At 36.9% G+C, this 21,003-nt stretch overlaps 2 protein-coding genes across 3 annotated transcripts; both read right to left on the reverse strand.

Moving 5' to 3' along the window:
• Positions 1-1,596: 1,596 nt before the first annotated feature.
• On the reverse strand, positions 1,597-9,483 carry LOC134670598 (cytochrome P450 4C1-like). Of its 2 annotated transcripts, XM_063528402.1 has the most exons (9): positions 9,260-9,483; positions 7,640-7,752; positions 7,350-7,440; positions 7,005-7,190; positions 6,549-6,916; positions 6,405-6,473; positions 6,150-6,321; positions 5,833-6,003; positions 1,597-1,814 (listed from the first exon to the last, which is right to left on the reverse strand). In XM_063528402.1, the coding sequence occupies exons 1-9, from the start codon at positions 9,411-9,413 to the stop codon at positions 1,642-1,644; spliced, it is 1,497 nt and encodes a 498-aa protein (XP_063384472.1). In that variant the 5' UTR covers positions 9,414-9,483; the 3' UTR covers positions 1,597-1,641. The 2 variants fall into 2 exon arrangements, with proteins under 2 accessions (XP_063384472.1, XP_063384479.1); XM_063528409.1 differs by lacking the exons at positions 7,350-7,440; positions 7,640-7,752.
• Positions 9,484-10,214: 731 nt separating this feature from the next.
• On the reverse strand, positions 10,215-19,900 carry LOC134663530 (medium-chain acyl-CoA ligase ACSF2, mitochondrial-like). Its single transcript, XM_063519929.1, has 12 exons — positions 19,802-19,900; positions 18,700-18,865; positions 18,271-18,399; positions 17,564-17,781; positions 17,369-17,481; positions 16,533-16,639; positions 16,241-16,368; positions 15,497-15,662; positions 15,211-15,324; positions 12,295-12,437; positions 11,979-12,120; positions 10,215-10,451 (listed from the first exon to the last, which is right to left on the reverse strand). The coding sequence occupies exons 1-12, from the start codon at positions 19,855-19,857 to the stop codon at positions 10,224-10,226; spliced, it is 1,710 nt and encodes a 569-aa protein (XP_063375999.1). The 5' UTR covers positions 19,858-19,900; the 3' UTR covers positions 10,215-10,223.
• Positions 19,901-21,003: the final 1,103 nt, after the last annotated feature.

The following is a 21,003-nucleotide window of genomic DNA, read 5'->3' on the forward strand; positions in this document are numbered from 1 at the left end:
GACCGCGATCAACCGGACCGCAAAATTTTTGACAAACTGGTGAAAAATTTAAGAAAGGGAGGCTGTTTTAAATTAAAACGGAAGAGACGAGCCACAGTAATAAATGAATTTACAACTATCGCAATCTTAGGATATTTTGAAGCCTACCCAAAAGCCTCATTGAGGGAAGCTGCTAACACTATCGGTGTGCATAAATCTACAGTACGAAAGGTATTGAAGGCTTACAAGTACAAGTGTTACATAGAAGGTCATCTTGTACAAGCATTGCTTCCAGGAGACACTGACCGGAGATTAGCATTTTGCCAGTGGTTTGTAGCATGCTCGATTAGAAACCCGTCTTTTCCAAGCCGGATTATTTGGACAGATGAATGCAATTTTTCAAACAATGGCATGTACAATAGAAAAAATAATCATTTTTGGGCACGTACAAACCCCTTCCGAACTACGGCAACCCATAACCAGGTCCGCTTTTCCTTTAATTGTTGGTGTGCAATATTAGATAATAAAATCTTTGCCATTAAAATTTACCATGGAACATTGAATAGTCAAAAATATCAGGAAATATTAAACATGGCTGTGGATTTAGTAGATATGGCAATTCCATTAAATAATTTGAATAATATCATCTACCAACAAGACGGCGCCCCTGCCCACAATAGTATCGCTACGAAACAGTTTTTAAATGAACATTTTCTTGATCGCTGGATGGGCACAAATGGCCCTATTAAATGGCCACCACGTTCACCCGATTTAACACCGTTGGATTTTTTCATTTGGGGGTACCTTAAAGGTCGAATTTATGCAGATACTTACAACTCGGTACAAGAGTTAAAAGACGCAGTGCATTATCATTTGAACAACATACATCACAACGCCTTGTCTAAAGCTACCAGAGGTGTTCTGAAACGCGCTCGTGCCTGCATTCGACAAGAGGGAGGCCACTTTGAACATTTACTTTAATGTAAAATTATTTTATTAAATTTACCTAACTTCTGCTGTCCCGATTTTTTTCTTCCCATACAATAAAATGATCCCCTCATGAAACTGAGTAGATGTGCGTCAAAAAAAAATTTCATCAAAATTAATCATTTTTAGGGACAACTCACACTTGACCAAAATTTTGACTATACCAATTTTTTTTTCACAAAAAAGTACCTAATGTTTCCTAAGACAGTTTCCCTGTATCTCTTATACTTTAGGATTTCCCCATACTGTCCCACTTAAAAAAAACACACTGTATAGTATTTATTATTTGTCTTATAACTAAATAAGTATACTAGCTGTCAGTGCTGTCACAGTAATTAATAATAGGCTGGGTATAATTGGATATGTGCGAAGTGCGTGGTGGCGAAAGTAGAAGCGGCAACAACGAACAGCGTGGGATGGGAAATGTGAATTTTCTGTGACGACATCACGACCAGGGCATGCTCCCGGGAATTCCCGGGAATATGAGAACCGGGAAAATTTTATAGTGTCAAAAGACCGGTACCGGTATTTGCTGATTTTTTTTTTCGAATACGGTGGCATCGGTATGATGATATCTTTGTGGGATTCTGGTGGCTGGTGAACTGAACGGCACATCTGTGGAGACCGAGAGCCACGCTACCGGCTCCAGTAGGAACCTCCGCAGTACCTCGCACATCAGCAGTCGCTGGGGTCCCGACTGACGAACCGGACGTATAGCGGGTGCGCGGCCCGCAGCACCAGGTCGCCGGTGAACCGCACATCCTCGGGCCGCGTTACTGGCTCCAACCGGAACCGCCGCAACAGCCCGCACATCACCACTTTCAACTCCATCATAGCGAACTTCATACCTGGAAAACATTTCATTAAAACATGTAGTAGTAGTACTTAATTACCTATAGGTACGTATTACAAATACTACCAGTCGAGCCTCCTAAACCTAAATAATCGATTATTAAGTGTTGTATTTCTTCCCTGCACCTGACCTGCTTCTGGCACCTGCCACCTGTCTGTTATCATTTTATTAGTTGCTAAAAGATGATTTAGGTAGGACCTACACACCTTTATTGCTACTGACAATGCAATGGTATGAAAAATAAATAAATAAATGAAACCATGACGAAATTTTACACAGCTACAGTTGGTTTGAATAATTAAAAATAACAGTACCTTGGAACTGTAGGTACAATTTACATATAACATGTAATAATCGTACTTGTCTATAACAAGACATTTGCATAAATTCCTGCATTTGAATAATGTGTAGGACAAAGGAATAGCTGGCCTCCTTATCAGAGGAACCCTCGGCCCGTTATTTATAGCGTCGGTGGTCCTTATGTTACGCCTGGTCATTCAACTTTGTGCTACAGCATTTCGTCTAAGTACCTATACAAAATTCTGACTCAGCTATATAAAGTTTTGAAAAAATAACTAGGTACACCTACTTACTACAAAAGCTATTTGAGATTTGAGTTTAATTTCCTTGCTACTTTTGCTAGTGTCACTATTTTGTTATTGTTAAGTAGGTACTTGATTACGTATAGGATCAGTAGAAAATCGAATTAAAAAGTTGACATAAAGATGGCAGTCTACGTCACCTCAAGATACCTACTTTTATTTGAAACAACAAGTTCCCATCCGTAGGACCATTTAATTTATATAACACTAGCTGTGCCCGCGGCTCCGCCCGCGTGGAATTCGGTTTGTGTCAGTAAGCTGCTAAATATATAAAAAATAGTAAATTACATTACGCTGTATTTTTTTATTCAAAAAATTATAACATTTATAATTTCCTGCATGATAATTTCTTAAAATAATTCTATCTTATTGTTTCATACTTTTTAGAGCGCGATTTGTAGTAGTCCGACTACGCCCGACTCTTTTAGTATGAGAAAGTCGAAGTCGCCTAGCTTTGGACCGCGTGCAGTGCGCCACATCTTTTAGTATGAGGGCGCCGAAGGAGCCCGGCTTTGGAACGCATTCAGCGCGCCACGTGCGTCGGTCTTAGCCCGACATTTTTGAGTATGAGGGTGCCTTCGGCGCCCAACTTTGGCAAGCGTACAGCGTCTCACGTACGTCGGGTTACGCCCGACGCTTTGAGTATGAGGGCGGCGCCCGGCTTTGGAACGCGTACTGCGTATCACGTACGTCGGTCTACGCCCGACATTTTTAGTATGAGGGTGCCGTAGGCGCCCGGCTTTGGAACGCGTACAGCGCGCCACGTATAGTTCGTAGGTTTCAAACAGAGCCCGACGGCTAATCCTATTGTCTATTGTTAAGTAAAACCGCACGTGCTACTTACCCGGAAAAAAGGGTCTTACTCATTCTATCTGGCACCTGAGCGCGGGCTAGTCCAACGCTCAAAAAATCAGTGTAGGTGCGCTCTCCGATAACACGCCTTTGTTACGCATCTCGATGACACATTTTAGACTGGTTCTGTAGTGTTCGACTCGCCGGTACTCAGTAACCGAAGTATTTTATTTTTTATGCAGGTAGTTGTGGCACGTGGCACGGCGGTTTTACTTAACAATAGACAATAGAATTAGCCGTCGGGCTCTGTTTGAAACCTACGGACTATACGTCGGGTTAAGTCCGAAGCAGTGCCGGATTAAGATATTTTGGTGCCCTAAGCATTTCTAGACCATGGTGCCTCCTCTCCCTAGGGTCATTAAGATTTTTTTTTTCGGTAAATTGAGTGAAGTTCATTGCAACATTACAGCTGAGAGTGGTAATCAGTCACATCATTTTATCACGAAAATTTACAGTGCCGCAGCAGTAATGTTGCAACAGAGTACCTAATGCTGCTGCATTCGCCACCCGAATGTCACCTTTATCATATCTCAGGTGAGAATGTAATTGAAAACGCGAGCGAAGCGAGCGGGAATTTTTTTCGATATAAAAACGTAATTTGATAGACAGTTGTACATTTTTACTTTTAGTACGAAAATCAGTCACATCATTTTATCACGAAAATTGACATTGTTGCAGCAGTAACGTTGTAACAGAGTAATGCTGCTGCAGTCGCCACCCAAATGTCACGTTTATCGTATCTTAGAAAGTGATTGAAAACGCGAGCGAAGCGAGCGCGAAAATTTTTCGATATAAAAACGCAATATGATAGACAGTTGTATATTTTTACTTTTAGTATGGAAATAAGTCAGATCATTTTATGACGAAAATTGACAGTACTGCAGCAATAACGTTGCAACAAAGTAATGCTGCTGCAGTCGCCACCCAAATGTCACCTTTATCATATCTTAGAAAGTTATTATAAACGCGAGCGAAGCGAGCGCGAAAATTTTTCGATATAAAAAACGCAATTTTACTTTTAGTCCCAAACAGGCGCGAATCCAGGATTTCATACAAAATTGACAGTACTGCAGCAGTAACGTTGCAACAGAGTAATGCTGCTGCAGTCGCCACCCAAATGTCACCTGTATCATATCTTAGAAAGTTATAAACGCGAGCGAAGCGAGCGCGAAAATTTTTCGATATAAAAAACGCGATTTTACTTTTAGTCCCAAACAGGCGCGAATCCAGGATTTCATACAAAGAATGGATGGGACAGTTTTCTATTCGCATAGGGCTCGATATTTAAGGGTCTCAGCGAGGTTGTTTTCATGCATAAAAGATGCAATGCTTTGCCGTAAGGCAGAAGGCCTCGCATAAGACCTAACGCCGAACCGCAAAAGAGTGGGTTGAAATCGAATCTATGCATGTAATCACGACTCTTCTGCTACCGATTGTTTCCCAAAGAATTACGCGCCATTATTTTAGCAAATTAGCTTTTGGACAGCTAAAAAAAAATCGTGTGGTAAAAACGATGTGTCTGTCCGGATTTTAAAATTTGTTCTACTTTTTCAACCTGGCATTTTGGTGCCCCCCCTCAACGTGGAGCCCAAGCACGTGCTTGTTTTGATTATTGGTTAATCCGGCACTGGTCCGAAGGTTTGACTATGGCTACGGCTTTGGTAAGCGTACAGCGTGTCACGTACGTCGGGCTAAGGTTAAGGCATTCAGAAGTTAAGGTGTAATAAAGAAACTCAGATAAATAAATATATACGTACGTACAAACACGAACGCTGAAAACACAATACACTCTCTCTCTCTTTTTTTCGGGTAGTCGTAAAAAAGATGGCACTGTGCAATGAGGGGAAATTAATTTACTGTCGTTTAATTTTGTTGTATATTATTAAATCGACATAATTATTCACTTAAATTTGTTGATGTCCGTACCCCCTCATCTAAACTTAGAGTTAATTTGGCAAAAACCTTCCTCGGTGGCTATTCATGTCACTACCGTATCAAATTCAGCGCCATCTGTTAGTTTACCAGGGTACTCAATAGTGGTAGCACATATTTGAAAAAAGTTTGCCCCTCCTTCCTAAGTAGCGCCATAAGATTCAGGGGCAAACTCAAATCAAGCGAGTGTTGTGGCTACCCCCCCTTTTAAGGGTTGAATTTTTATAGCCTATAACCTGGCCGGAGATTTTCTCGACAGATTAGTAAAGTTTGCATCAAAATCCATTCAGCCGTTTTCACGTGATGCGCGTTCAAATAAACAGACAAACAGATAAACAGATAAACAGACAAACAGACAAAAATTCTAAAAACTGTTGGAACGTGTTCTGTTATCAATTCTAAGTGCCCCCAGCCAACTTTTTTCCAAATATCTTCCATGTACAGACTTTTGACCCTCTACAGCTTTATTATATGTATAGATTAATGCGTAATGTCGCATCCTGCTGATCTTATTCTTTTTTTTTAACCAACTGCATATTAATTGAGATGCTGGTTCGAAGCCTGGGCTTCGGCACCTATACTTATAGGTCTGTTAGCCACTAGTTATAATTATAGTAAATTACTTGCCTATACAATTCCTTGGTCCAGCGCTAAATGGTATGTAAGCATACGGATGCCGTTTTCCTTTAAAAAACCTTTCCGGTATAAATCGTTCAGGGTCTGGGTAAACAGCTTTATCTCGGTGGATATCGAACACGTTGATCTGGCAAATAGTACCAGCTGGTACTCTATAGCCTCCTGAAAAATGAAAGTTGAAACACACGTGTATTTTTAACCAATTCACGACACCGTAGTGATCCCAATCGTATTTTTGATGGGTCACTTGTATTGTATTGCTGAATTAGTACTTAATTATGGCACCCATTACGTATAATTTTACTTACCTAAAGTAACGTCTTCAGTAATGTGGCGAGCGATAAATGGCACGCTGGGGTAGAGGCGCAGGGACTCCTTGATGCAGCACTCCAGATACTTCATCTCGCCCAGGTCTTCAAATGTCACTTGTCGATGACTATCGTTGCCAAATATACGTTGGAGCTCCTCGTAAATACAATTCTGAAAAAACATATACCTATTTATAAAACAACTTCAACTCCGGAGAACTTTGTGAGGACAGTCAAATAAACAAAATTCTGTACCTGGACAATTGGTTCGTTGGCGATCCTCATTATCATAAAACAAAGCGCCATAGCAGTTGTATCGTGACCCTGAAATCATAATATGATTTTGAATTGTTATAAAACCTCTTCATGAAAATGTATTTTTGTAAGTAAATCATTCACCTCAAACATAAACGTGTCCACTTCTTCCCTAATTCCATTCTCGTCTATTTTGTTATCCCTTTCGTTGACAAGAAGCAAGTCCAAAAATGCTTGTTTCTTTTTTTGACCATGCACTTCCGAACCGTCATTAACTTTCTCATTGGTAGCTTTGGAAAATTTCCTTTCTAGGATAACTTGGTTTGTAAAGTTATGTAAATATTTCAAGGCAGACTTTTCCATTCTCCAAAATGCAGACATGTAAAATATTCCATCGGGATACAGCCAAGGTCGGATCATTCGGTTGACTATACAATAACCAATCGTATGGAGCGCTGAAAAGTATTTTTTTGATTCTGTACCTTCACGTAATGACGTACCCATGGAAGTCTCTAAAAAAATGCACCAAATGTCCATGATTACTATTATCCCACTATATCAAACTGCTATATACTTGTATTTATATTAAAAAATACCTACCGCACATAATGCGAAGAGTTGCTTTGGTAATGATAGGCACCAAATCGGTCCTCGGGCTGCCGAGGCCGGCCTGCACACAGCCCACCAGGTCCTCCGTCTGCTCGATGATCGTGTGGCTGAACTGCTTCAGAATGTTGAAGTGAAACGCCGCAGTTAGCAGCTTTCGCCTTTGGTGCCATTTATTTCCTATTAGTACAAGATACTATTTTAATGGCTAAACCTAAGAATAAGTAAATGGTAAATCTATTATATAATCATAATCCATCAAGACTCCCATAAAATCTAACTAGGTATTTAATATTTATTAAATATAACCATATCACGGTACGTTATCGTCATACTTGCCGTTGCTCACTAGTAATCCTTGGCCGAGCCAGGGTGCTAGGAAAGTGTACGGAATGCGTTTTTCGTTAAAACGGGTTGTAGACAGTACTGTCTGAAAAACAGTTTAGAGTATGATAATTGATAATTCCCTTCAATAGGTACTAGAAACAGGTTAAATAGTTATACTAATAGGTAATAGTATTTTATGTAGACTACAGACTTCTAAAAAATAGCATGATTGACTGTTTGTAAAGTTATATTACTTAAAAGTAATATTACTTCTGCAAATCATAAGACTATAACTATTTTACCTCGATATCCAGTGGGTCGTAAATGTTAATAACCCGAATATTGAAAGAAGTTAGTTTTATTATTGGTCCTTTAATCTCAGCTCGCAGTTTTCTTGCATATAAAAATAGTTCATCTGAAACCATAATGTTCATAACATAACATACGTGTACCCAAGTTCAATAAAATACTTCGTAGACGTTTTAGACTTAAGAAGATAATGGATACAACCGCTTCTTCATACAAACGTACATAGTACCCATGTTTCTCCCAAGCTGGATATTAACATTATGGAAAATATTTTTATACAAACTTAAAATCCGCGGCACAGCAGTTTTGTTGTTTCAAGATTCAGCAAATTCCCACAGAGCCCCCAGAATACCACACACCCATTTATTTATTTTCATACTGTTTATTATTATTTATGCTTTTATTTACCCTTGGCGATTTTCAACAATGTAGGTGGTCCACTATATTCTTATGCCTACTCGTTTAAGTAATTAATGAATAAGAATGACATATCGCTGCTTATCATGAACAGTGGTACAACTAAAAATGAAATGCTATTGCATTTAATATTCTATCTTTTACTGGTAAGATTTAAAGTCGAATGGCATTTCATTTTGTTTTGTGTCACTATTCATGATAAGCGTCGATATAACATCTCGTCGGTATACTTCAAAAACATGATAACTGACAAAATGGTCAAAAATGAGTTGTTTATACAGTTTTGTTCACATTTTATTATTTTAAATATATATGTGACATTTTTTTTATTTATGTTTATTATTTACAAAGTTATAGAGTGTAAAAAAGTACTAACAGACAGGAAATTAAATTTAGTGTACACGTAAAAAATAATAAGGGTATTTAAAACAACATATCTCATAAAACTGGTCATGCAAAATATATAAAGTAACGTTAACATGTTTTTCCTGTATGTATCTATAATTAAGAAGCTAGTTATAGCAACTGGTAAAATATCATAACATTATTAATTATTATTTACCTGTAGGCATTTCTTTCAATACGCGATCTATTATACAACTAAATAATATTAAATTCACTTAAAACTGATTTAAGTATGCTCGGTAAACGCTAACAAAATCAGTATCATAATTTTTTGAAGTAATTTAGTTAATAAGGAGTGTATTGTCATATGTTTCTTCAAGAAAGGAGAGAAAAGTCAAAAATTTTAATATTAGAATCACTTATAACTGTTTACCTGTAAATAATTACACGTTGCATGTAATTTATTAATTTTTATTTCTACGTTAGTTTTTATAATTTGCTGATAATGCCGTGCGAACTAGTTTATTTTTTTTTTAATTATATATTATTATTTTTTATACGATTATAAACAAATACACAAAAATCAGTCCATTTTTTATGCAAGTAAAACATGATAACTAACACATGCCATGTTTTTGTTGGAAAATATTTTATATTTTTCGGTTTAAAAATATCACTTTTGTCAATTAATAGACAATTTTAATATCCAAAAATTTTAAGTGTGAAAGTAGATTAGTCAAAACGCGTTTCTAAATTCCCTTATTTGAGGATCAAACTTTCAACTCGCGTTTTCTCTAAACTATGTTTCAGGTAGTTATCATGTTTTAGAAGTATACCGACGATCTATGAACCTGGCGGTAATAAAACTTGAAAGATGTTTCCTATTAGAGGCCATCCGCTTGGTCCAGGAATTTTGGCGATTAGTCGGCCTGCATGACTATATTTAAAGTGCAAATGCAATCCAATAAGTAACACTAAAATTAATAACGGTATACACAGTAACATCGCGAATCTGCCCGGATGCAAAACTTGGCAACGACTGGCGCATTCGTTTGTTATATGTACCTAAATAATTTCTACAGTATACATACTCGTACTTATCGATTACAATTATAATGCAATAAATTATCCATGACGTCTGGGTCACAGTGCGAGTTGATACACAAACATGAACTTTAATTAATTAAGCCTCACTGGCAAAGTAGTAATTTGCTAATTTAATTATCAAGTACTTACAGTAAAATTAAAATTCAATTCAATCTTTGCTCGGAAAACATATAAAACTCAAAAATGGTTTGAATTTGAAACAGAATAGCGGAAATTTTTACTAAACTTATATAAGCCAGTAAAACCAGTACGGCTATGATGGTCGTATTTGTCTACGTGACAGCGTGATAAAACGGTGTCCGTCTCTTCCGCAGAGTTAAAAAGTGACAGTTGTTTTATCACGTGGATAAATGTGGATAAAGCGATCCGTAATAGGCTTGCTGGAGCTTTTTGATAGGCTGTTAGTATGTGCGGTTACCATACATAGGTACTTAAATAACTAGACACGACGAATCTAATAAAATAAGATTTTAACTAACGTTAGTCACAACGACAGTAATCGCGTTTAAATTAACCTCCGACGTTGAGAGGACGGCGTTATCCTCGTGGTCTCGGAGAAGACTGGCTAAAGTTATCATCATCATGTTCTAGGCGTTAGGGTTGGGGGTTGTGAATAATAATGAGTAAAAATCGTTAGTTTAAATCAGTGTTTAATTAATGTTCTTCTATAGGTAAGTAAATGACCTGTCCATGGTTATTCAAATCAGCTTAGAGCTTCCCCGACTCAATCAAGTCCCGAATCTTAAACTTCTGTATTTTCCCGGAGTTGGTCTTGGGGTATTGGTCGGCGACCCTCAGCAGGCGCGGTATCTTGAACTTGGCGAGGCGGCCGTCGAGGTGCCGGCGCAGGTCGTCCGCGCTGAACGTGGCGCCGGCGCGCACGCGCACTACGGCGCACAGCTCCTCGCCCAGCCTTTCATCGGAGACGCCTACCACCTGGGAATTATACAAATAAACTATTTAAAACTATTTAAATTAAAACTAATATCAAACACAGTCATGGCACCAGTCATGAAATATTTAGGAGAAAATTGGGAGTATTTTTGATGTAAAATTTCTGCCGCTCTGCGCGTTAATAAGTTGAATGCGCGTTGAATGTGTTATTCGTCTTTTATGTTTTCGACATGTTTAATGAAAGGTACTGATTACTGATAACAAAATAACACATCTAAATTAATTAAACATTAAATTTAAGCAGCTCTTTTTTGATGGTAAAATTTATAGGGATGTTTATAGCAAATTTGTACACCTATGTAGTTAAAGGCAACGTCCTACTATCTCCTTAGGGCGCCATTTTAACATTATGTCTGTTAGTCTGTTGTTCAGGCGAGGCTGAATATAATCCCTAAAATAGGAGTGGCAGGGTGTATAGTTAAAATTTTTCGAACTGATCTTGTTCACTTACCTGTACTAACAATGGCATTGTTCTATTACAATCCTATTATCTGCTTTTGTTCTCGTAGGCGCCAACCAATTTACTTACAAAATAAGTTCGAAGTACATTGCATGTATATTGAATTTTAAACCTTATTTCTTGTTGAATGGGGTTAAAATGGTCTAAAAAGATAATATCATATTCAATCTTTTGGAAAGTCACATGCACCTTAGCCACGACAGGGACGTATTCTGGTGTTAAATAAAATATGTAGAAAGATAAAAATGTATAATTATTAATAATAATTTATTATACACATTAGTTAACAAAAATAATCACATTTAATCAAAATCAACAAGTTCTTATACAAATATATATCAATATTCAATCTGCGAAATGTTTTACATGCTACTAGAGGCAAAAAAAGTTACATAAGTGTATATATAAAAAAATAATCGCATGTGTCCAAAATCAACAGATTCTTATACAAAAATATGCCTATAATCTTAACACACACAATTTGATAACAGGCCAGGTAATTATTTTTTATTGGTGTCTCGCTCGCTCTTTTATTAGGTATACTTTTAGGTATAGGTCAGAAAAAAATACCACTAAATAACATTCCGACATAAACAGATAAACCACGTGCATATCAATTGCAACAATGCGAGTACGACCCTGGCGGCACATCTGTTATCTCTAAATGCAAAACGTATGAAGTGTTATTCTTACCTTCAAAGCAATGTTATCCTTATGATAAGACTATAGAGCCGATAATATAATGAAATTGTATGGTATCTCATAGCTGTTTTTCTACTGAGTGCATTCTTTTTGAGTGTCGATGGTGGTTAAATGCAAAAAAGTTAGGTTAGCCATTATTTAGTTAGTGTATTTTGTAGTCTATTGTTTAAAGAAATAGAGTCGTTAATCTATACTAACATTTCAAGGCGGTTATAATCTGCTTTTACTACGAGGTGATTATCCTAATTTGTGGTTTACCATCCACCAGATAATAGGATTGTAATAGAACAATGCCATTGTTAGTACAGGTAAGTGAACAAGATCAGTTCAAAAAATTTTAACTATACTTGGCTCTCGACGATGTCGGGGTGCGTGTTGAGCTGGTCCTCGATCTCCTTGGGCGCGATGTTCTCCCCGCCGCGCACTATGATGTCCTTCAGCCGACCCACTATCCGCCCGTACCCATCTTCGCCCAGGATGAACTTGTCTCTACAATAAAAATCAATATATAATTGTCTAAATAAACAATTAAACATGTCTACCGTGTGTCTAAAATGATTGCCTACATTGGGAGGACAATAGGTTTGGACGACGACGTCTATACCTAGTCCTCTTACCTGTACATAAAATGTACAGCTAACTGGTATTGTTAAATATGATTACCCGGTATGCAGCCAGCCATCATCTCTAAGAGTGTCTCTTGTTTTCTTTGGATCGCCCCAGTAACCAATCATGTTGCAGTAGCCTCTTACCATCAGCTCGCCAGGGCTACCAAATGGTAAGGTTTTGCCATCATCGTCGACCACCTAAGGACGAAAAATCTTTCAATAAGTAATAGACCTCGGCCAGGTTCTTTAGGTCCCTGTAAGACACAACACTTGATTTTGCTTTTAGTTGTTGTGTATAGCTTGCTCACGACTCACGAACCTGGCCGAGAACCGCGAAAACTGGCGCATACTCCACCGACAAGAGCCATGCTCTTCAATTATAATGATGAAGTAATAGTAGAACAAATTTTACGTGTTGATATAATTAACTAAACAAATGGGCAATTCTCAGAGATGACCTTCGGTGCCTGACTTCGGTGCCAACAATTTTTTTTAACTTATATGATATGTGACTTTATTTCCTAAAATCTACCCTTAATATAAAAAATATTGGTAGTGGAGGCCTCCATTAGAACCTTATAGTTTTCAAGATATTTTAGATTTAAAAAACACCGAAATCATGTGCAGGCACTGAAATCAATTTGCGTCACCGAATCCAATAATGCTTACACAAAAAACACATTTCAGATTTATATCTCAATTATATCCTCCTAAAGCCCGGCCATACAAATGAAAAATGCAAAATTTGCCACTGAAATTTGAACCTACAATGTTGCAAATAGAGTTGACTTTGCGTTGTTCAAAATTTGATCGAAACAAAGCAAAAGCAACTCTGCTCCAATCGAATATGATTTAAATTTAATTGAACTGAATAAGTACTATAGGTAGGACCTTGGGCCTTAGGAGGATATTACATTTTAATCATATTTTTCATTCCTATTTGTCGATAAGCGATGTAACAAGGCTAATGATCTCAAAAGCTTACATAAATTTAATAAATACACACTCAAGATTTGAACAAATTACGGCTTGTAAATCAACATCTCTAGAAGATATCCCACACTATATGACTGTCCTCATATAATCCCCCCTCATATATACCGCCGTGTCGCCTAAATATTTTTTTAGCTTGTAAGATTTTACTATTGTATGTATGTTAGTTTGTAAGGTATGTATCTATGGGCCTTAGTTGCCTGATAATAAATGATATTTGATTTGATTTGATTTGATTTGATAATAGGGTGATGTATGGTCCTGGAACGAGTTTTAGACATGTCGACCACAAATTCGCACATTATAATCATTTAATTATTATAGCCATGAAAGAGAAGATGTTTGTTTCACGCAATCCGAGAACACACGCATAGAAATGTATGTTACCTGCACCCGATAAACAATTCACTCTTGAGTGGTGTTCAATGCTCAAAAAATATTTAATGTACTTATAAAGCAATATGATGCAATACGGAAAATAAGTACATATTTTTTTAATAACAGAGTTTTAAAGCGTGAACTCTATCCATTTAAAACTATAATATTTGAAGTGGTCGAGTAATGCTTGAAGATCTAATTATCAATTAATTATGATGTCCATCTCCAGCATCCTCAAACACTTGAGCTAAATTGTAACTCCTATATTTAGACATAAAGACATAAGACATTGAGGATTGTTAAAACATTTGCTATATTCAATTTGTAAATATCGATCAGTAGGTGTGCCTTTGACGCGATCTCGACATTAGAAGGCCACTTTATTTTTAATCCCTCGTTCTGTACATCCTGTCCCTTGGGTGCACCTTGCATAGTACTTACATACACAAGTTATTTTAAAAGAAGTGGGATCTAATTGACTACATTTATTTAACATGGCTGACATGTTTGAAGGTATCGAGGTGTAGGGCCTCAGGGCCTCAGGTGATACGGATGACAATTAACATAATTTACTTAATTGGTTTGAAAAGAATATCAAGACAGAGAAAGAAACATTGAGTCTACACGTCCGGTTTAAAAAAAACTTCTCATAGTGAACTAGTGATTTTGTGTACCTACTATGACTTAAGTTACTTACAAACATAATTTTACGTTTATACAACGTATCTTTCACTTTTTAGATATGATAAATTAGTACAATAAACTAGTTTACAAAGCAGGATTTGAATTCAGTGACCACATTTTTGATATCGGTGGTCAAAAAATCCACCGAAACCAAGGAAATCAACACCAGCGATATCAAAATTAATCGCTTTTTAGCAATTACAGAAATAGCATGAATGATACAGAGGAGATGTAATAATGGTAGATTAACATACTTTCGAGGATTTCTTAATCACTTGCATAACGATAATTGTACTAAAACTTACAGAGTAAATTGCACCACCGATCTCAAAAAAACATTGGACCAAACTCACCGAATGACGGAGAAACGTTTAAAAAATCACTTTATTATACTGTGACTGTACCTCTACTTTATTTAACGGTTAAGGCACGACTAAAGCATACTATGTTTGAGACACTGAGTTCCTGGTCTACAATTTTGAAGGAGTACCGACATGTTTTGCAAATTACACCGATATCAGTCACTAGCCCGGGACACATCGTAAATTTGTTTTTATTCAATGTGTTGAGCAAACACATTATTGTGATATAAAGAATATGATAAGCTAACTAATACCTTATGCGTGAATACCCATAATAACTCTGATCTAATGCCCCATCTTGAGTAATAATTTTTTGTTTCATAAAATCTGGGTGCGGGACACGCCCGCCGAACATCATTTTTGGCATTTGAATTTTTTTTTCTTGTATTATATAAATAATAAATAAATAAATTGATAGTGTCCCAAATAGAATATAAGCTGAAGATCATGCCTAAATTAATTCAGATTTATTGAACAGTAAATTCAATCAATTAATGCCCCGGACACGTAAAAATGGCCCTCCTGAGAAATGCCCAAATATATTTTTATTTTACCCTCGCTTCGACATGATCGTGGATATAACCAACGGTGTTGGCGACAAGCTCGGTGCTGTCGTCCGGTAGATTTTGGAACACAGCTGCTGTGGTCTCTGACAATCCAAATAAACTCTGCAACATGACATAGAGTACGTGTAACTTTTTGGGACAGTTACATATATGTTACTAGTTAAAAATAATAAGTACGTTCCTTTTTGCTGCGCATCGTGTATAATATTATACGCATCACCATGGAGGCCCATTTCGATACGGAATTAGATAAAATATATTTAGTAAACCTTACCGTAACCATATCAGCATTAAGATGCGTTTTAATATCCTTTACAAGCTGCGGACTGCAAGGAGCCCCTCCATTCAACGCGACCCTGAGGTTGGACTTCGCGCCAGCACTCCTCACCAAGTTCAGTATGTCGACGAACATCGTCGGCGTGCCGTTCAGTACCGTACATCTGTACACATTGATTAAAATTAAATTACACGCTAATTGTACAAAGTATCACGGTTCTTTGGTGTGGATTTCTGCCTATTTCCATCAATCAGGAGAGACAGGGTTAAATTAATTTTCAAGTCGAGCAGGATTAGGCACTGCAGCATAGCATCTCATAACATCGGACATGAGAAACGTACCGCTCTTAAATTAATAAGTACCTACTCGTATAACCTGTCACCACCTAAAATTAAGAATTTAGAGCTTCTTTGGCATTTAGACAGTGTCTCATTCAAATGAGGCAGCGAGTGAAAATAGCCGGTTTTATACTTTATCGTGATCGTCCATCCACGGTGACGACATGATTTCGCGAGTTCACGGTAAGTAGTTTAAAAACGAATGCATACCATTTCATACATTTTGGTTCCCGCTATGTCGTGACCACGTGTCGTTATCTACAGTGGGCGACAAGATGAAGTATGACAGCGCCACATCAGAACTATTTTATATAGGTAGCTTAATTAGAGCTCGTGTCAAGAGGCCCATTCAGGCAAATTTTTATTTACTTAGTTATAGTATCTGGATGAAGCTACACTTTACTTCTCATTAAACAGAGCCTTCAAGTTCATGTCGGGGTTGTAAATAGGCGCCGCTAGGACAAGCGTGGCGCCGTGGCGCAGCGCGGCGCCCGTCGTGATTACTGAACCCATGGCGTGGAACAGTGGTGCCTGTGGAAATAAGAAAATACATGAATAGGTACATAGTCGTGGATTTTCGCTGTTTATCCAGCCACAGCCAGTGGTTATGGGCGTATGAAGAGGAGACGCTTTCCACATAGACCACGAAAAGCTATGTGAAAAGAGTCACTTCTTTAACAAATAAGAACTCTAACCTGGACACAAATTGTGTGATGTTCCTCGTGTAACTTTTGCCTCTTGCCTATGAAATAACTGTTGTTAATGTATCCAAAATGCGCGTCCAATGCAGCTTTGGGGTCTCCTGTAACAAAAAATTGAAATAGTTCATCTTTTTCATTAAGAATTTATATTTTCAATTAACGTCTTTCAGTCTGGACTAATTGCACCCTTGTTATGTTTCTCTGATGAAATTTACGTCATTAAAAACCTTCCGCCTTACAATAGTAAGCGGAGCGAAATTGTACCCAAACAGTTAATTACACATATAGGTACAAGAGCATTTTGCCACTGTTAACATATGAAAAAAGCAGCCGAAGACAGATGAAAATATGAAAAAGTAGCCAGCACCCACAAACAAAACATCCTCCAGACTGAGCATAGTCGCGCTACCCCCTCTGCCACGCATACGGTAATTTTACTCCATGTTCGAGTCGAAAGTGTCTTTGTATGACGTCCGTGTCTTTGAACGGACTAATCACGGCACTTGACTTCGCTCACCTCGTCCCGCGCACCCCCGCATTTTCGGCATCATCGGTTGCATGAAATAATTGCTCTAAACTCGGTCTAGAGGATTCCTATAGTCCGTTTTTTTTAGCATTGGAAAGAACTTCGCAGAAGTAAGCTTGTGGTTCCAAATCCCGCACTTTTAGCGGTAATAATTTGAAGTAAATTATATGTATTGACCATGCTACATTAGATAATTCAATGATTATTAACAATTAAAGAGCCTTACAAAAACTGCACGCTTGCTTCTGTGGAGTTCTTTCTAATGCTAAAAAAAAACGAACTATAGTCTATGCCAGCACCTAACCTGTGGTTCCTGATGTTAAATGGATGACAGCTCCGTCATCAGGCTCAACCTGGCTGCAAAACCGTGAGGCGTCTTGCTTTTTCGTCAATAGGGACTCGAAACAGAAAGTGCCACTAAAAATTAATTTAAATTATCACAGATGTAAAAATTACATAGCTATTATCATATTTCGGTTTTAATAGGTACCTTACTTACGGCAATTCCATTTTGTCACATGATATAATTGATTTTAAACTAGGAAAGGTTTTGGACTCAATGTTTCCAGGCGTATCTTTGTGAACTTCTGGTATTAATTCTTCTATGGTCTTGAAGTAGTTTCTTTTAACCGTATCTCCTATTACGATTGCTTTAAGTCCAGTTTTTTTTATGCAAAAACTTAGTTCTGGTTTTTCGTAGAGAGGATTGAGCAATACCTACAAAAATAATTTTCCAATGTCTCAACGTTTGTAAAGCAAACAGTCATAGTATTTAATTTTCTCTTTTATCATAAATTTTTTTATTATTATTAATTACAATGTACTAATGTAGAAAATTTTGCATAGTTAATTTTGTAATAACAGAATTCAAACGCAATCACTTTAATTGCATCTTCGTTTTGTATAAACTTTTTAGGATTCCGTACCCGAAGGGTGACAAGACACCCTTATTGTAATCAGTCAATCTGTTAATTGGGATTTTATCCATTAACAGTGTAATTTATATATTTTTTTATTCATCTTACATCTTGGATTTGATTTTTTAATAATATGTACTTATTTAAAAGTAAATTATAAAAACACAAAAAATACAAAATACCTAACCTAGGGTGCCGCCAGCAGCGCGGCATGGCCCAAGCTACCGGCGGTCAGGGCCGCAAAGTGAGGAACTGATATTCTTTATTATTAATATTTAAAATACTGTACCGATATAAGTCCCGCTCGAGCAGCGCCTACCAGGGTGACAATAAACTGGGAGTTGTTGTGCGACCAAATGCCCACCATGTCCCCTTTCTCTAGGCCTTGAGCCCTTAGAGAACATCCTAAAGAGTCCGCCTGCAATCAAACATAGGCACATTTTATTTATGGTTAAATAATTAGTTTCTCAAACTGTAGTATATTTCAATATTGATTAGTAGGTACCTACGTGCAGAGATGGTAGGTATATTATTTTTATTACCGTTGTTGTACGCAAACAATGACTTTATCTAAGAATGAGGCCTGCCCGTAAACCACGTTCTGATAGCAACTTTTGCATTACATGATATTACTACTACCACAGAATAATTAATCTACTACATACATACTTACTACTTTTCAATATATAATAAAATAAATGTTTTAAATATAACATACTTTGTTCAATAGTTGTTCATATGTCAGCGTGACGTCTTCGTAGATTGACCGGACGGCCACACGCCCCGGCCAGCGGTCAGCGGAGGCCTCAACAACTTGGCCGAAGGTCGCGTAAGTCAGCGGCTCGGAACCGGGGTTGTGCAGATACCCATTTGATGCTAAACGACTGAAATTGTAAAGTTACATGACAATGATCCCCTGGATTTTAGTAGACAATTGTCCGTTTTGATCACCTAAGGCCTCTAAACTTACGGTGCCATATGAGGCGCTACGCTACGCCTGTAGTCTCATATGAGCAATTCCGATGAAACCGACATTTGACGGGAACCCGGTACTGTACAATATTTATGTACATATTAAATTAGGCAAATTAAATGTGTTAAAAACATCTGTCAATCCGAGTAAATTAGGTGTAAATCGTGTACCTAACGTATGTTTACAGTACTAAGTACTTAACGATGAATATTTCGGCTCCGTAGAGCGTTATCACAGACTAGGTAGATACCTACCTTTGTGACGTTTGTCGCAAAATTGTATAAGTAATTTAAAGTTTACGTAGGTACAGACATCTCATGGATTTGTCGGAAACTAATAAAGTCCATTATTTATTTTATTTATTTGATGAAACGGCACCTTATCAATACGATAATTGATGGGCAATCGCCAGTGCTTAAAAATCATCACAAACACCCAATTTCTTTCCAAAGACCGATGTACAATATTTATATTAGACCTGAGAACTATATTTTATTCAAGACAAACCTAATCGTTAAAAAATAAAAACCGGGTAAGTACTTACAAAAAAATCGGAATTTAATAGGTTGAAAATCAGCGAGAAAACATTGTAGTTTCTCGTTGGAAGTCCAGAGGTGTATTCTAATTGTAATAAGAGGTTATGAACTTGATCTGGATTTGTTATGTAAGTATACGATCTGTTAGTGTCTGACATTTTTGCTGAAGAAAAATTGGATTTTTACAAGTTAGGTACATGAAAAAATATAGGTACCCGAACGTGGAAACTCCTTTTTATTTCTGAAGTCGGTAAATATTTAATATAATAATTAATATTAATATGATTAATACATATGTACATAGATCATACCTTACACTTCTATTAATAATGATATTTGAGCCAAACACCGCCGTTTTAAACATCATATTAAACTTATCACAACACACTGTTATCGGTCTATTGAGCTCAACAGCTCGGCTGCCCTAAGCAGAAAACAAGTATCTCGGAAATTTTCAAAAACGGGTTTTTTGGATTTTCGGAATCTACAATTTTAGGTGCATCTTTCACCAAAATATTTATCGTAAAATAATGCGTAGTTTTTAAAATATTCATGTTTTTAAAATCCAAGTATCTTTTTTTGACCCTGTATTCTACGCTGAATTCAAGTATATGTCCCATTTCTACGCTAAATTCAAGTAACTAAACAGAGATACTTGTAATTCATATAGATGACAGAGATACTTGAGTTTAGCGTAGATGTTCGTAACTGCGAATCAGTTTATTACAATGGTAAAACAAGTATCTCCCAACACAATCTGCAATTTAGGTTAGAAATTAGTTACATAGTTATACAGAAGGTACCTTGTTTAAACATATACTTACGAGTACATAGAGAACAAATTTGCTTATCAATATTCGTGTCAAAACCTAACACGTGAAGAGTCTGTGACATTTAAGTATAAAGAAAAAGTGTTGTTAAAAAAATTAAAATTATCTGTATTGTCTAGAGTAATGAAAACAGAACACTAGAATGCATAAGATAGACGCCTACGCCAAAGAAAGAGGAAATCATAATCATGCCGCATCCATGCCAAAGGTTTTGGAAAAAAATAGAAACAAACAATAACTGACTGGATTCAATTGACCAAAAGGGAAATATTTATTTTAATCCAGAAATTGAATTTTTATAAAGAAATATATTGGTTAAGTGAATCATCTAAGATCAATTTCGAGGAGTCTATTTACTAATAGATCAAACCCATCCCTCCCCTCTACTGAGTTAGACCAAGAAAAGTCTGTAGAGATGTTGAGAGCACACTCAGTGCCAGTGTTATTTATATCATAATTTCATAGAAGTTTGACGTTTAAAATAACACCTGCACTGCGTGTGCTGTCAAAATCTCTGCAGTTTTTGGTTTAACTCTAGCCACTAAAGAGAACCACCGATTACTTACCATATTAATAAGTAGGTAACATAGCCAATAATCGATATTGCTTTATAAGAAATAGGGAAAACTGACTTGAAGGATTTAATTAGATTTTTACTTTGTTACATAAGTAAAGTTAAATAG

This window comes from Cydia fagiglandana, chromosome 1 (genome assembly GCF_963556715.1).
Source record: "Cydia fagiglandana chromosome 1, ilCydFagi1.1, whole genome shotgun sequence".
Taxonomy (NCBI): domain Eukaryota; kingdom Metazoa; phylum Arthropoda; class Insecta; order Lepidoptera; family Tortricidae; genus Cydia; species Cydia fagiglandana.

Coding starts and splice junctions, on each gene's coding strand:
- LOC134670598 (XM_063528402.1), bottom strand. CDS start 9,413: ATGTTACTGTGTATACCGTTATTAATTTTAGTGTTACTTATTGGATTG. Junction 6,917..7,004: donor AACTCTTCGCATTATGTGCG/GTAGGTATTTTT, acceptor GCATTTTTTTAG/AGACTTCCATGGGTACGTCA. Junction 6,474..6,548: donor TGGACACGTTTATGTTTGAG/GTGAATGATTTA, acceptor TTATGATTTCAG/GGTCACGATACAACTGCTAT.
- LOC134663530 (XM_063519929.1), bottom strand. CDS start 19,857: ATGATGTTTAAAACGGCGGTGTTTGGCTCAAATATCATTATTAATAGA. Junction 15,663..16,240: donor AAGGCTCTGTTTAATGAGAA/GTAAAGTGTAGC, acceptor CAATGTGTACAG/ATGTACGGTACTGAACGGCA. Junction 15,325..15,496: donor TTAATGCTGATATGGTTACG/GTAAGGTTTACT, acceptor GTCATGTTGCAG/AGTTTATTTGGATTGTCAGA.